The sequence below is a fragment of the Ictalurus punctatus genome, chromosome 26 (genome assembly GCF_001660625.3).
Source record: "Ictalurus punctatus breed USDA103 chromosome 26, Coco_2.0, whole genome shotgun sequence".
Lineage (NCBI taxonomy): Eukaryota > Metazoa > Chordata > Actinopteri > Siluriformes > Ictaluridae > Ictalurus > Ictalurus punctatus.
The window spans coordinates 13,247,122-13,264,466 of record NC_030441.2 but is presented as its reverse complement, the minus strand read 5'-3'; the positions used below and the strand labels follow the sequence as shown (position 1 = coordinate 13,264,466).

The 17,345-nt window shown below is 38.4% G+C and overlaps 1 protein-coding gene across 10 annotated transcripts in view; it reads right to left on the bottom strand.

The window, feature by feature from the left end:
* Positions 1–2,974: 2,974 nt before the first annotated feature.
* Positions 2,975–17,345, bottom strand: part of pnpla6 (patatin-like phospholipase domain containing 6) — a 37,660-nt gene continuing 23,289 nt past the window's right edge. For 6 of the 10 annotated variants that reach the window (XM_047151396.2, XM_053676265.1, XM_053676266.1 and 3 more), the window contains 9 exons: positions 16,670–16,739; positions 13,710–13,826; positions 10,087–10,203; positions 8,670–8,818; positions 8,127–8,279; positions 6,174–6,290; positions 5,791–5,878; positions 5,494–5,639; positions 2,975–5,239 (listed from right to left, as the gene is read on the bottom strand). In XM_047151396.2, the coding sequence (XP_047007352.1) occupies positions 5,162–5,239; positions 5,494–5,639; positions 5,791–5,878; positions 6,174–6,290; positions 8,127–8,279; positions 8,670–8,818; positions 10,087–10,203; positions 13,710–13,826; positions 16,670–16,739 (1,035 nt within the window). In that variant the 3' untranslated portion in view covers positions 2,975–5,161. The remainder of the gene's footprint in view (positions 5,240–5,493; positions 5,640–5,790; positions 5,879–6,173; positions 6,291–8,126; positions 8,280–8,669; positions 8,819–10,086; positions 10,204–13,709; positions 13,827–16,669; positions 16,740–17,345) is intronic. The other 4 variants (XM_053676267.1, XM_053676269.1, XM_053676268.1 and 1 more) reach the window with 3 other exon arrangements.

Genomic DNA, 17,345 nt, shown 5'->3' with positions numbered 1-17,345 from the left:
TTTAATATTGTATACCTTAGGAAAAAGACATTATGTAACGTTCATCAATGCTAGTCGGCTGTTTGGTCGCGAAAAATGTAAAAGTTTAAATGCTTACGAGCTGTCTAACGTATGAAGTAGTGAGGTCCCGATTTCTCCCTTTCAAACGATGCCGGATATCAGAGCCGTGAGTGTCGTCGTAGTAACCGAGCAACTCTCTGGAACTTTGGTGGAATATTTTGTGTCGTGTCGGTCATCAAAACACACGGACACGGCAGAAACGACTACAGCGGATTGGATTTGATCGGATCCTGTGCTTGGGCCCCGATACAGACACGTTTGCTATTGAAAAATATTCGTCGCATGATTACTGAAAGAAATCTACGCGTGTAGAAGGAAAGTTCTCATTATCAGACTGGAAACCCTGAAACGTGATCAGATTACTCTGTGCATGTAAACGCACTCAGCCAGGCGATCAGCGGTCCTTAAACACCTTTATCAAATTCTTTGCATCCAAACGTTTAGAAATATAGCTGCATCATGCTCTCTCTTACCCTGTACCGTTAGTACACACACATCCAAGGGAAGCTCAAGTTAATGTTCCGATTTTCCAACTGTACCTCTCTTCTTTTTTGCTCACATTTTTATTCATGTAATGTCGTGACTGTTATTTTATTTTTGATGTTTGTTTTTTTTCTTTAGTGTCAGTGCTGTGAGCATGTGTGTGCACATTTTTATTTTATTTCATTTCCGATGAGCAGTACATGACCTCAGCCTCAGTGGAACGAGAAGCAGAGATCACGCCAGTGCCACTGCTTCGATAGCATTAGCCTGTGTGTGTGTGTGTGTGTGTGTGTGTTTACTCCTCCAGTGCTGTACTATGGGAGTTTTATTGCTCTTTCCACCCCTTATCTGTAAGTAAACCAAATATTCACTATGCAGTCACTCAGTCAGCTTGCTCAAGCCCTAAACCTCATACACACACACACACACACACTTGTCTGTGGTGAGACCTCCTTTCATGATGGACTTTTTTTTGCCTTCAGCTAGAGGAGAGAATTAAATATACAAAGAGAAGTGCTTCTTCTTTTCTGTTTGATTCATGTGTGTGAATGAGCTGACATATTTAAGGATTGTATCGGGGTGTGGAAGGGGGCAGGGCTTGGGTGGGCGTGTGGAAGTTATGGGGCGGGGTTTAGACCAGGGATCAGTTTGTCCAATGCTGTAAAGTGTATCAATTGCATGTTATCTCAGATGTAACTGCCATTGATTTGACTTATTGATGGGATGGGATGGGAGGGAGGGGGCATAAAACTATCTTTATTTATGATTTTTACATATTATAAATATATATATATATATATATAAATATATATTCTGTACCTTTTTTTTTTCCATTGTGTTTTTAGAAAAAGACACACTTTTGCTTTGTCTTCTTACCTTGTTTGAATCTATTTGCAATATGACGTTTTGACTTTTATCGTCGTTTGATTTCAGGCTGTCGTCGTCGTCGTCGTCGTCTTGTTATTGTCATCGTCATCATTTGTATGTTTGTAGGTTTAAGATCACCGTCACGTTCGCATTCCAGCGTAATATTTTGCGTGCGAGTGGCGGACGGATTGGGTTAGTATTTTATACGTTTAGAAAACCAAAACGTTTCTCACGGTTGCTGTGTTGTACGGTGAATATCTTCAGGGGTTAATCTCACGCCAAATTGAACAAAGACATCGTGGTGTTCTGACAGAAGACAGCGTATGCTGTCGTGGAAATTCGACTTCTTTTAGAAACGTCATGTCAAAGGTGTGTCTTTTCTTTTGAAGCCGAGCGACATATTCGTCACCTGGTTTTTACCCGGTAATTTGAGATTTTTTAAAAGGAAAAAAAAATGTGTTTCTAGACAATGATGTTATCCCATGTGTGTACTTTTGTCATTATTAGGTTCCTTCATGCTGTATAGAGTTAAATGTCACCGTTCCGAGCTGCTGTTGCTTTCAGACTAATGGAATGTATCATTTTAATATCAAAATTTCCATCTGAATTCCAGCTCAGACTCAGATTCAGTCTGCTGTCTTTAATAGGGCGTGTCAGTGATCATCACAACCCTGTAGAACCTTTAGGGTTGTTTTTTTTTTTTTTGGTGCCAACAGCTGTAATTAGGCCGCTTTATTCCTCTACTCTAGAAAAGTACGAGAATTCTCTTGTCTGATGGGATTTACTTTCTTTGGTTTTACTTAACACAAGTGCTGTAATAAATAATAGAAATCTGAAATTTCACACAGCCCTCTTTATGGAACAAAAAAAACAACAAAAACGCCCCATTACAGCATTATCCATGCTTTTGTTTTTCTCTCCGTCCCCCCCCCCCCCCCCCCCATTTATATCCCTTTTAGTCTCATTTTGTCACTATTTCAAATGAATTCAATGCCATTATTTTGTGAATACCTCAGGATTTTTTTGAGAAAAAAAACATTTAAGAACTTAAAACAAATAAATCCAAAAAACTTACAAAACTGTTGTTTGTGATTTTTTTCAAGCTTATGGTTAATCCAAATTCCCAAATATTAAAATGGTTGTTTGATTATTTTTATTTAAAAAAAAATAAGTTAAATGTATTCAGCTGGCACAAGTTGGCCTTTCTGTAAATTAATCTTATACCCTGACCATATCAAGCAAAGCACGCATGTGAGGTAATCTTACTATCAAGCAGCGCTAACAATTTTCTCTGCTTTCTTCCTCAGTTACTTTTCCTCTTCAGCACTTCTAAACCAGCTAACTGACCTTTCAGATCGATTTGACGGCTAGAATTAAACCCAATCGCCCATATCTGTATTCTTTTTTTTCTTCTTTTTTCTTAATCGTCAACACATCTTACACACACAGACCTATTTCACATTCCCAACACACTTTAAACAAAGTGTGATTTTCATCTTTTAATTCTCCCATTAAAATGAAGCTCAGGTTGTTTTAGTGGTGAGGGCAAGGATTTAGACACTTTAGCATTAATTAGTATTTATTTATTTTTTAGCAACTTTCAGGAGTCATCCATTACATCAGTTTTTATAGTAATGCAAAAAGTTTTAGTTAATAAATTATTTTCTTAATCAGTGCAAAATGCTAAAGCAATATACATAAGGAAACTATAATCTATCATTGTAGAATTACTTCACTACAACCATTTCATTTTGTTTCAATGAGTAAAATATTTTTTTAAGTCAATGGTAAAACAAATAAATACAAAATAATTGGCAGCTTGAATATAAGAACAAAAACTGGTTTCAGCAGGTAAAACTGAAATATAAGAAACATGAATTTTGAATCTGTAGTTGTTAAAATGAGCATGAGTGAAATCTCTGAGACTAACAGGATTTCTAACTACTGAAAAACCAGCTGAACCTGCTGACATTTCTGCATGAATAATTAATGAATTGTACAATAATGAAAAGTTTTTGGACACACAAAGCAGCTAAACTTCACCCGTACATACCTTGTTACATACCTTGGGCACAAAAAAAACCTGCAACACTCCCACATTTCATTTCACACACTTATATTTATCACTTTTCATTGTTTTACTAAAGTAATATTTAGAGGTCTATCTTGTTTTGTAATTTGCAGCCCACATGACTCATGGAAATTATATAAGACCCACCAGTCGTTTCACTCTGACTGCTGCATAATCCAAAAACATTTTCATGCCCTAGTACAATCTAAATGAATACCTGCAGGCATTAGGTCCAGTTTTCACGTTAATGCTTTAAGGTATATTAAGGTTCCCCTATTAAAGCAAGACACTACAGGTTAAAAAAAACAATTATAATAAAAAATACAATTTTTCACAATCCATCTTATAATTTTTTTGTATATTGTAACTTAACACGCCATCTCTTAAACTGTAGCAATAAAAATATCAAAACTCAATGAAAAAATGCTTAATTGACTGTTTTTCCTCCAAAACCTAGCAGCTTTAAGAAAGGCTTAAGCTAGATCACACAATATATTAACAGTGCATAGCATTTACTCATTAAATAAAAAAGCTTTTCTTAAAAAAAAAAAAAAATCATATATATAAATTCTAACGAGATTCTTTGAGATTTAAAAAAAAAATCATCGTCAATTACATTGTCAAATACAAAAGAAAACCCTCATGAGAATATCAACAATCAACTGGCAAAAATTGTGCTATCTATTGTTTAAAAAAAATTACCCTATTCACCTGTAGTGTCTTGCATTATCTTACATTATTACTTATTAATATTAACTCCAGCATTAATAAATAATATTAACAAAGTAGACTGATGTCGGTTTAAATGTTCATTTAATCCAACTACACTGACTAATGTTCAACTCGTGAATAAAAATAAGTCGACAGGAATGAGCAAAATTTTAATTATAGCCTGTTGCTAATAAAAGATCAATTTTAAGTCCCCATTTTATTATTAAATGTTAAAAATGTTTCATTTTTCCAGTTAACAACCAAAACACGTTCATTAAGGTGCTGCTCGTGTTGATCATTGTTAATGTCGATCTTTAATTTGAACCGTTGATGGTGTGAACACTTTATTGTTTAGCTTAAATAAATAAATAAAGTTAATAAGTGTGTTACTTACGTTCAATGAATCCATTCAATAATGTCAGTCTAGGGAACCTTAATTTTGCCTAGTGCACTTTTAAAGCTGTCTTTCTATGTTAGTATTATACATACTTGATGTTCCTCGTTTCTTCTGTAATCTAGTTGGTTCTAGCAGCACTCTGAGTGTTTCTTACCTCTGTGAGCTCTTCACAACAAACTCATACTCACACATCCACCCCTGTCCAGACACTTACAGTTCCTCATACCAGGACAAACATGTCACCCAGTCACACAGTTTATACGGGCCATTAACCAGAGCTTTTCTCTATGGGTGAAAACAAAAAATAAAATACGTATGGTAGATCAGAGAGCTAGATCCCTTTAAAGCTCAACTCCCATGATGCTCAGTGTGATAGTTTTTTTTTTCTTTGTGTGTTTTCCCACCACACACCCAGAGCAGCTCAAGCCATCATTTTTTGCTCGGGTTGGCTTCAGTGGTATCTTTGGTTGTCCATCTTCCTCCTCGACTCCTCTCCTTTCCTCTCAGTCGGATGCGGAGGGACGCCACTACTCGTCCATCCTTGGAAAAGGAAGACACCATGTCACTTCTGGTCAGCAGTCGGAAAGCTCGGAGCATGTGTTGGACTCGCTGGGGTTCTTCCTCCGCTGACGGACCGATTTCTCTTCATCCTGCATACGCACGCGTGCGCACACACACACACACACACACACACACACACACACACACACACACACACACACATACAGTGTGGGCAAATAACATGGATAAATAAAAAAGCAAGACTAATATGTTCTTTAAATGAATTCAGATGAGATTTTGTGGATTTAGGTTAAAATGCAGATGATTTTAATCGTTATTTAAATTACAGTCTGGTACTACTTTCACATTGTGTGTATGTGTGTGTGCGTGAGCATAAACTCACCGACTGAAAAATGTCATTTGCTCCCCAATCTCCAGGCGAGTGGTCTTCAGGGTCATCGGCTTCGTCCTCCTCTTCCTCACCTTCCTCTTCTCTCACTGTGTCCATCCCGTCTTCCTCGTACTCTGTCAGTCCATCTGACTCCTCCGCTACACACACACACACACACACAACCATTAACCATGTCTTTAAGTACTTTAACCTGGCCAGAATAGAGTGTGAGATATATGATGTTATAACAGCACTTTACTTATAACCAAGCGAATCACATTTGATCGCACTGAAAACGGTGAAATTTACCGTCTGCGGCCACGTAGCTCTGCACCGGCTCAATCCTGGACACGATCTCAGCCAGGTCTGTGAAGTCTGCACTGGGACATGTGCAGCTCTACAATACAATAAAGAAAATGATTATGTAGCTATACACGTTGCCTGAAGAGCACAGGTAGTGCTTTTCTGTAGTGCACAGCTGCACTGGGACGTAGAATAAACAGCAGTTTGAAAAGGTTCAGTGGCTTCACGTGTCTCAGAGGAAGAACCTGTTAGCCTTACCAGGTATTAGGGGAGGGGATTAACTGGGAGAAAACAGAGTTAAAGAAAATCACGGATTTAGACCCGTTTGCATCAAGTGTTGTAGAGTACTGGTCCAGAATTAGTTCTTCCTGCCAAACATGATGACTCACGTCTGTCTTCTTGCTGTCGGTGTAGTCGGCCGAGCGGTGATCTTTCAGCATGTTCTCTATGATGTCACCACGTGCCCAGCCAGTAAACAACAGTTTCCCGTGTTGGTAGCCGATTTCCTGCACATGAAAAACGTGTAAGTGTATTACGATGCTGTATATTATTACAAGAGCTATGAGGGTAACAGTCTTTATGTAAACTAATCAACCTCAGCCCATGTCAGGTTCTTCATCATGTGAAATAAACTTGTTTCTGTGCATTATATAGACATAAAGATATAGAATATGGAAATACAGACATGGAAAAAAGGATTCTGCGGAACTAAAAACCGGCTCGACACCTGACATCTGATACCTAAATTTTTCTGTCTTGGCTAATTGCTCATTTGGGGTGGGGAGGTGGCGGGGGGGATTAATAAATAAATAAAAAGTCCTTTATGAAAGCTAGCTTTGAAATGCACTATATGGCCACAAAAGTATGTGGACACCTAACCTCTGGTTTTGCTATTTATAGGTATGTGTTTAGGGTAAAAAAAATTTTGTTTTATTCTATAAACTACTGACGACGAATTCTCCCAAATTCCAAATAAAAATATTGTCATTTAGATCAGCTGGTCAAAATAACCAAAAAAATAATGCAGTGTTGTCAGACCTCAAATAATGCGAAGAAAATAAGTTCATATTCATTTTTAAACAACGCAATCCTAATGTTTTAACTTAAGAAGAGTTCAGAAATCAATATTTGGTGGAATAACCCTGATTATCAATCACAGTTTCATGCGTCATGGCATGCTCTCCAGTCGTTCACAGTGACTACGTTTACATGGACAGCAGTAATCTAATTATTGACCTTATTCTGAATAAGACAATATTGTGATTAAGGTGTTTACATGAGCCGCTTTTAGAATACTCCTGTCATGTTCCCGTTTTACATGTTATAGAACATAGAGCCATTAACGGCACACGTCATTACGTCACCGCGCCACGCCGTCCGACGTCCCTCCAGAATTTCACGTATTAACATACAGTTCGTCTTCACTATGGTACCGTATACAGTTTTGGGTGTTTCAGTTAAAATTTTACAGAAGCTTCAAGTGTAGTTATTTATTTGTCATGCTGTATGTGCAAATAGTATCTCTCCTACTATATAGCAGGTAAGTACGCGGTTTGGGACGCAGCCGTGCTCTCTTGTTTGCTGTAAAACGGTCGAGCGCTGCCGTGTGTGATCGTGTCCTGTCGCACAATGCGGTGAAAACTCTCACACGAGGTTAACAGTGTGATTAAGGTGTGTACATGTCTGTAATACACGTCGACAATGCGACTAAAACAGGAACACTCCACAAGTCTTAATTCCATTTGTGTTTACTTCGAGTATGACTTTAATCGGATTAAGGTAAACAGTAATCGCTGTTTACATGCTAGTTTCTTAATCAGAGTATCGTCTTAATCGGGTTAATGTCGGATTATTGTCGTCCATGTAAACGTACTGATTGATGTTGGGTGACTTTATGCATCTGCTGGTGCAAACAATTCAATCAGCTCGGCTTTGTTTACGTGCTTGTTGAACATCTTGTTGCAGGTTTAGTCCCCCTTTGCTGTTATAATAAGCTCCACTCTTCTGTGAAGGCTTCCCACTAGATTTTGGAGTGTGGCTGTGGGGATTTGCCCATTCAATCACAAGCGCATTAGTGAGGTCAGACACTGATGTTGGAGCTCATGGAGCTCGCTTTGTGCACAGGGACCCCGTCATGCTGGAACAGGTTTGGACCTCTTATTTCCAGTGAAGGGAAAATGTAATGCTACAGCATCCAAAGACATTCTATACAATTGTATGTTTCCAACCTCGTGGCAACAGTTTGGAGAAGAACCACACAGGAGTGTGATGGTCAGGTGTCCACATACTTTTGGCAATCGAGTGAGGCAAAATATAGTGCAGTGCTTGAAAGAAACTCTCACGTAGATTTCGTCAAATTTTCCAAAGTCCATGGTCTTGAAGCGGTCGATGGGCGGCCGGATGTACTCGCAGTAGCCACTCTTTTTGACCACCTCCAGCTGCCGGACGCACGACACGTACGCCAGTCGGGACTGGATCTCAGCCATGTCAGGTACCTAACACAAGAGACGATTACTCCTGTTAATCGCATTAAAACAGCTCAAAAAGCTACAAGGATACAGTTTGGCTATGGGTTTACAATTCAGGTCTCATAAAACGTTACACCATCTTTGATCTATGAGCTGAGCTAATTCCACTAAGGATCAGTAACCAGTATAACCAGTATAATTGCCCAATTAGTCATTCTGCAGTTTGGTTTTATCATACTGCTACGAGGAAAAAAAAAAGTGCTGCTCTGGTGCACTCATCCTGAGATCCTTCGAACAATCCAAATGTATAAATAATGAATCAAATATATGCAGCCAATCAAACTATGAGTGAGTCGTGGTCTATGAATGAATTTTGCACTTGATAGTACTAGAGATTCTCCATCTCTTCCTCCTCACCTTAACTTTCTCCGCCCACGGGTTGATCCGTTTCCAAAGCAACCACCAGCCAGACAGGCTGTCGCCATAGTTACACAGGTCGGTTTCATCCTGGCTGCCCACATCGATGGCGATGACCGTTTTGGCTCCGATATTGCGTGCAATGTCCGCTGTGGGCCATTACAATCACACACACACAAACATATCCGAGGGGCGGCAAGAGGATAGCAAACTTTGCGGTTATTATTTTGTGACAAGGGTATACCGCTAACCTTCTTATTCAAACATGCAACTACCACCAGAAAGCTGCACACACACCTTTGTTCATATACTTTTCATTACATTTCATGCCAATTTCAAGACACACACATATTGATGCATAGAGATTCTGGTTAATGCAGCTTACTGATGAGTGTTTGGGCCTGAGAGACTAATTACTGGGACATGGCAAGAACCATTTAAAGCCTTAGTTAAACTTTGATCAGGCCTGATAGGTTAAGCACAAAGGAGACGCAGAGGAACATTACCAAAGCTGCATTTGGGTAACAAATCGGCATGCTGCAATCGGATTCAAATCCAACCTGATTGCATCGTATTGCGCTCATTTTATAAGAAGCATAAAACTTAAGCTCAAGATATTGACGACTTGTGGTTTCACAGTCCTGACCTTCCCAGTCTCATTGTCTTTCATGCCCAGTATGAAATAAGAAAATCGAACACTGAAATGCCACACACAACATGCAACATGGATTTTTTGTGGCTTTGTTAATCTGGTGTGTAACATTTAATTCTGTCTGATGTAGGACATGTTTCGTTTTGTAATAATAATAATAATGTCATTAATTACAATAAGATATTAACCCGTTTTTGATTTTGTCCCAATCATAAACCAGACAGAATGACGGAGAATGATTGACGTTGGTGTTTTGTTTATGTTGTATGTTTAGAGACTTTTGAAAATTTCAGGTGGCCTCTAAAGAGCATAAACTTCATACAATCAGCCAAATGCAACTGGGTTTTTTTCTCCAAAAATTACATTGTGCAATGATTACAAAATACACAATATCCAACAGAATTATATGAACATTTTTGGAAAGCTCCGACAGAAAAAATGGCACTATTCACTCATTCATTCCTCTATTTAAATGGCAAACACACACACACACACACACACACACACACACACACACTACTTACCCACAACCAGACATGGACAGAGTTTCCCGAACCCATGAAAGCGCCAATGTCATCATAAAAATCATGAAGCCAATCAGATTTTAAAACTCTAACAGTTCAGGTGATGTTAAGGCTAGAAAGGTTTTGCGGGAAACTGGGCCCAGTCCTTTTACAACCCACAACTCATTGGATCAGCAGACCGCCCCATTTCTTTCCAGTGGCCCGGCTAATAGAGGTCGTCCCTGTGTGAGGCTCTACTTGCCTGGTAGGTTGTTGATGTAGCCGCCGTCCATGAGCAGGTTGCCATCTTTGGGGTCGCAGAGGGGCGGCAGGTACCCGGAGAGGGTCATGCTCGCCCGCACATAGCGCCACAGAGAGCCTGCCACACGGGGGGAGGGAGGGGGGAGGAATATAGCCTCTTAATAACTTCGGAATAACGACTAATGTCTACGGAAAAGTCCAGGAAACGTTGCCAGCAGTGGAGGTTAGCGATGCGCAGCCCAGAGGGGGGGAAGGCGCAACGATGGGCACCCCGTGGATGGTGTGTGGGAGCCATGGGTAATCCCACCTCGTGTGTGTATGTGTGATTACTGAGGCCATGTTAGCAGTTAAGACTTTGACTTAAAAACAAAGACTTTGTCAAACTCTCTCTGCCTCACATAATCAACATGGAGTTTATTTTTTTTTTATTATGTATTTATGCAGATTTATGTAGATATAAGCAGACAATCATACAGTATATGCATATGGACGTTCTTAGATTTTTGTTAGCAAGACATTCATAAACATTCATAATTCTGACTAATGCTAGTGATCTTGCGAACATGAGATTTCCTGACAGATTTGCGAACAAGCTTAAAAATGATTAGCTGATTTTAGCTAACCTGACAGGATTGTTGATGAAATATTTGAGATACATTCATGAATGTTTATAATCTTTACTACTAATGCTAGTTAGCAGCTATTCTAAACCAACCTGACAGGATATCTATTTTTCTGAGAAGATTTTAAGGTCATATTCATAATTGTTCATAATTTTACTTTCTGCGCTAATTCCCTAGCTAAGATGAGCTAATCTGACAGGAACTCAGGTAATTTTAAGTCTCCTTTATTACTGTTGAAAGATGTTACTGATAACTCTGGCTAACTAGCTACCTTTAGCTAAACTGACAGGATTTCTGAGGAACTTTTTCCAGATATGTTCATAAATGTTATCATAATCACAGCCAGTGCTAGCCAGCTGACTAAAGCAAGCTAACCTGGTAGGATTTCACAGGCAATTCCTAAGTTACCCTCCTAAATGTCTAACCTCTAGTTTACACAAGCCAGTTACTGTAAATATTAACAAACCTGACAGGATTTTAATATCGTGTTCATAATCTTACTTCCTGTCTAGCTAACATAAGATAACTTGACAGGATTTCTGAGGGAAATATTAAGATACACCACAACAGTGATGAATTCTCAGTTCTATAATAGGGATATATTAATGCATAATTCCAACGTACACTGGTACACTCCATGTAAATGCAGTTTTAAAAAAACTTTGCCGTGAGGAAATATTTATGCAGTATTTTGGTAAGGCTTCATAAGGTAAAGTAAGGCTGTTCTATGCTATGCTATGCTAAGTGAGAACAGGAACTAACTTGTTTTGCAGACAATCCACAACATTAACTGTAACTATAAACAGATTTAAAAAGTATCTTTAATGAATATAACATTGTTAGCAGGGCTAATAAAAAGGAATAAAACACTTCAAGACGTGTTATTGGAAAATAATCCAAATTATTTGAAGAGTGAATCTCAGTTGATATATGAGGTCTGCGTATATCTATATTTGTATTCATACTCTATATGGTTTTATATTCGCTTATATTTAGTAGCCATGTAGACAATGCTTTGCATCTGCACACTAATATTCCAGCAGAGAGCTTTGAGGAGCCAGGGTTTTACTGTCAGTCTCAGGGAACATGTCAGGTTCAGCCAGCCAGTCTCGGCCTGCGGTGCTGAGATCGACCAGCAGGGTGCAGGAGAGTTGTGGTAGCAACATGGGTTGGAAGGAAAGATGGGGCACCATAGAGAAAGAGAATTACACAGACAGGTTTGATCTGATCACAGAGTGAATATAAAGGGCGAAACATGCACCATGGGACAGAGCCAAAATGACTCTCATACGAGTAGAAGGAGTGTAAGGTATGAACTGCATCTGTTAAGTAGCCATACATTTGAGGAACCATTTCTTTATTTGCTCTTTAGGGTCCAGAGTGCATCGTGTAAGAACTAAATGCCCATATCAGTTACAGTGTAAAAGCAATAAAACTGCCCACACAAACGCAACCATGCAAACAACATGGTTGCACAAGACAAACATACAGCAATCTTACATACAGGAAGCATACTGCAGAAGCTGGAAGATAAGCAGAATTAGATGCATCCAAGCAAAGAAAGCACAAACATCAGCATTCTTAATGGTAGACAGGAACGTTGAACAAATAAAACAACAACCAGGGGTTCCCGCTGCCCAAGCTATGCTTTGCAAAGTTGATAGTGATTACTGGACTACATAACCAGATGTGATGACCTGCCCAAACTTTTCACATACTCTGATACCAAATTTCATATACCAAATATAAATTATGTTTACAGTTCATTTTTTAAAAATGGCCCAAAGCTCAATTTGTTTCAATGCGACCCTAAATGTAAAAACCATACTTTTTTCCCATAATGGATACTTAATTGCTTGACATGGGCGTTCCATTAACATTTGTTTACACATCAGAAACCTTCATCCAAAACTCTAACATCTGTGAATATGCAAAATGGAAACACACCCAAACTTAAAACACTTTCCCTTTTTAAAAAAAAAAAAAAAAAAAAAAAGTAGTGTAATAACACCTGAGATTTGCATATTCAAATATGATTGGCTCTTATATTTTATGACATAACACTTCCATGTCTTATTCAATACCAAATCAGATTGTTTTACACTCTTTCTGTTCAATTAAAAATACACCAAAACCACTGCAGTGACAATTTTTGAACTCTGGCCAATGTGTGCATTCACACTAATCATAACAACATTTCTGATAGAGTCTAGGGTAACTTTAGACATACATAGCCGGCTAGCTATCATTAGCTAACAGCACTCAAGAATCTGAAAGAGCATATTTTGTGCAAAATAGCTAAATTCAATCCCTTTTTTTTTTTTTTTTTTTTTTTTTTTAAACAGCTACACTCAAACATACTGAAGACTGTACTCACAAACACTGCCCTGACATGTCAAGATCAACAATTTGTATAAAATCTTCCAATGCTAGCTTTTATCAAGCTTGTTATAATCACAGGCAAAAGTGCAAAGCTTGCAGGTTAGGTGTAATGCATGCAAACATACCATGTATAGTGGTGTACCTGGTAAATTTAGCGGAAATTTAGGCGGGACAATGCAGTTCTTGCTTATGGAAACTGACAAGGGTTACTAAAATGGAATTTATTCTTAAATTTAGTATTAAAGAAATGGCTTGACGAGAAATGCAAAATGATACGATGACCATTAGCTTTCAGTCATTGCAATCTGTTAACATCTTTGGTCCAACCATTCCATATTTTTCCTTATATTCCTTACTTTGGTCCAAACCACAAATTATTAAAACATTAATGCTAATGTCACTGAGTCACTCGCTTCTTACTCTGTCTCATATTGGACACTTTAATCTTTCCTTCCAAGCCATGGGTTCCCAATGTCCACCTGGTCAATATTGGGTTAGTATCAAAAACAAGGGGATGAGTGAGCGGTCGCCATAGAGGTTGTGGGTTGTTTTTAGGGCTTCTTGTTTAGAGGAAGTTGGTGTAGGGATTTGAAGGTGGGAGGGGGATATTATCGCTGACCTGGGACATTGTTTACATAGCAACCATCCACGAGGAGGTGGCCATCCTTGGGATCGCAGAGAGGAGGTAAATAGGGTGTGTAGGAGGCACTGGCTCTAACATAGCGCCACACACAGCCTGGCAAAAATGAAGATGGAGAGGGAATCAAAACAAACCGCATTAGAGAGAGAGAGAGAGAGAGAGAGAGAGAGAGAGAGAGAGAGAGAGAGAGAGAGAGAAACCATAACTAAAAGAAGAATAAGAAGAGTGAAGCAGAGAGGCACAAAGATAAAGACAGACATGCAATGAAATACACGGGAAATGAAATATCAAATGTAGGATAAATATAGTGGAGAAGAGATAAATAAATTAAATATAAAAAGAACTGATAGACAGGTCAAATAAGTGAGAAAAAAGAGCTCGAAAACTGCCAAGAGTGATTTCTCCATAACCCATACATCACTTTTTAAGCTACGATTCTCCTAAATTTACTTCTAAAATTTTAGTGACAACAAAAATGAACAGGTTTCTAACTATTTTCTAAACGAGTCTTCATTAATATCTTAACAAAAGGTGTGCATCTGTTATTTATGTGAAAATACTGCAGGTGTTAACGCACGGCAATGCCTTGTTATAGACGATAGTCAATTCAAGTCAAATGGGAAGAAGGGATGGGAGAAAGAACGAAAGAAAGAACGAAAGAAAGAAAAAAAGAGAGAAAGAAAAAAAAGAGAGAGAGAAAGTAAAGGGAGGGAGACAGTGAGAGAAAAAGCAAGCCCACTGCACAAACTGACCAAAATATAAAGCAACATCGTAATGCTTTCTCTTAAAGGAATACGCCAGGGTTTTCCCTGCTCTCTTACTTGCTCTATTATTTTAGAGTATGTGTGATTACCACAGACAAAAATTTTGACAAGATTCACTCTGGGAGAAAAATCAATAACAGATCCAAAACTCACTAGGTCTAAGGGCAGTTGTTGAATTCTGAAAACTTCCACGAATGCTTGGAAAGTAAGTTTGAAATCTGTAATTGTAATTCAGCCTTTCAGAGATGGGCCTACTTTTAGCCATAGAATTTATACTTATGCGTTAGCAACATGGTCAACGAAGCTCAAAATAAACACGGAAGTGCCTCGGAAGGTTTTGTCTAATCGTGCATGGATACCACAAAACCTTCTGGAAAGCTTAATGACTGGAATTCATTTTTACTCCAGTGTGTAAATGTTGGATAAAGCTACATGAGAAGAGATTTGATAAGACCTTCTCTCATGTCTGTCCTATTCTACGACCTTTACAGGTAGACTAAACTTCTATTCTAACAAGTTTTCTGTACTTTTCTCAGTAGAGGAAAATGTGGTGAAATTCTTGTCCATGGTAATGCCTGATTCTACAAGCTACAGATTTATTTATTTTTTAAATGCTAGAGTATTTCTTTAAAATGTTCTTCATTACTACTGCAGGCTACATCACACAATTACAACATAGCTTAATTTGAAACTTTCAGACTTTAACAAAGAATAAATTACACCATCCGTGTACTCATTAGAGCTCCTCTTTAGAATTTGTCACCTAATTTTATAACTGTATTGGCTCAACATGGCCACTAAGGAAAGAATGCACCAATGGACTTCATCACCTGGAGGATGACCGTGCCCTGGTAATAGAGTCCAACTCGATCTACATTGCAAGGACAAAATAGTGCTGCAGAGACTGTCCACAAAATTTGAGAACCTTTAATCTTCACCCATGGACCCCATCCGTCTGTGGTCATGTCTCAGGAGTAGTGCTTTGTGAGCGACGCTACCACTACAAGAGCAGGTCCAAAAATGATGTGTGACGAGGACACAGCAGGGAACAGCTTTCTCTACAGCCCTACTAGCAAAAGAAGCACTAATGCAGCCTCTACACCTAATGATGGCTAATTAACAGATGTGACAACGCTATGGAAACAAACATATTGAGGATCATATTGAGCTCGAGTATGGTGAACACCCGATGAAAGCACATGGGTAAAATGGATAAAAGTGGGTGGGAAATGGATATGTAATGTGCTAGAAAAGTATAGACGGAATGAAATGACCAAAAAAGGTGAAGATCAACAAAAAAGTAAGAAGGAGAGAAAGAGAAGAGACCGAAGGACAAGTTTTGGATTTATATTAGTCATGCCAAGCATGTCATGCAGCCCCACAAGCCAGAGAGGAAAAACTAGTGAGACTGAATGACCATGTACAATCCCAAAATCCACACATCAAGCTGGAAAATCACATTTACAGAAGATTTTAAAAGGGTTTTATCACCTTTTATACATTAGAATTTATTCTACAATAAAAGCATTAGCATTAAGGTTCATATATTCATAATTGGATTTGGGAATATAGCAGTGGTCCGTCATCCCAAGGTCATAAAGCAGTTAGTAGGTAGAATCAAGGCAGTCGATGCATTAAGATTTCAGTAAGATGGATGGGAAGATAAGCATGACGGAATGACCGTTCTCCAGATCTCACAGTGTAATAACAGCACATCCACTATCTTTACGTAAACCCCCGTCGGCCAATAACACAGTCTAAGAACATGCAGCACTGACCCTTCCCATATTAAATATGACTGAAGTAGTTGCAAGGCATTAATAATGCACTCAACATTTATTAAGAAAATTCAAAAACCATTATTCCTAAGGAGTGTCTGATTATTTTATCTCTAACACATTCAGACAGACAGTTGCTCCTGTACTCTACATTGTTAGTTATTGGAATAAAGTGAAAAATATTAAACATATCAGTCTTTCCAGAACATTAGTTCTTAATTCCTGTAAAGATTGTGCAGATTCTGAAAACGTGTATAGTCTCACAGTACATTTACAGATAATACTGAACCTATTGGGATTTCACGTTCTGTTTTATGCATACTGTATTATTACCAGTACAAAGTTAGGACATGACTGACGGGTGAACCGGAAAGCCTTAAGCTTGGTCTCAACTCACCATCTTTATGTACCCGCATTGAAGATGCTGTGATGTCGGTGGTCACGTTGAAATAAGGCAGCCACAAGTCCTGCAAATTCAAATAATGCATAAATATGAAATAGAAAGAGATCATGAAATTCATACTAGCCAAATTACAACAACGCTTTTACATGAATTCATTCATTTCTGCTGTTAAATTCTGATGACAGACTGCAAGGTAAATTACATGTTTATACTAATGTGCGTACCCTAATGCATGATCATTTCTATAGTAACAACTCATTCACAGGGACTGTGTTGTGGACTCTCATGTAATTTAAGCCTAACAACAAAAGTAACCAAACAGCTGTCATTTAACGACTGAAATCTTAGAAACGTTACTCGGAGGAAGAGTTATTTATACCGTTGGTCTTTGCGCCTTGAATTCCTCGTTAACATGACAAAAAGAAAGAAAATTAAAAAAGAGAGGCTGTGAAAGACTGTTTGCAGCTGCTATAACACAAGTGATAAGAGGAACCAACTTGTTTTGCGACCTTTCCGCAACTTTATGTTTAATTTGAACTAAAAATAGATCAAATACAGTAAAAATCCCAAAAGTCTTTGGGAAATGTATGTGGTATAAGAGGACTAACAAAGCAGGATATGCCGTTATTGGAAAATAATCAGGTTTGGGGTTTTATATAATAACAATTTA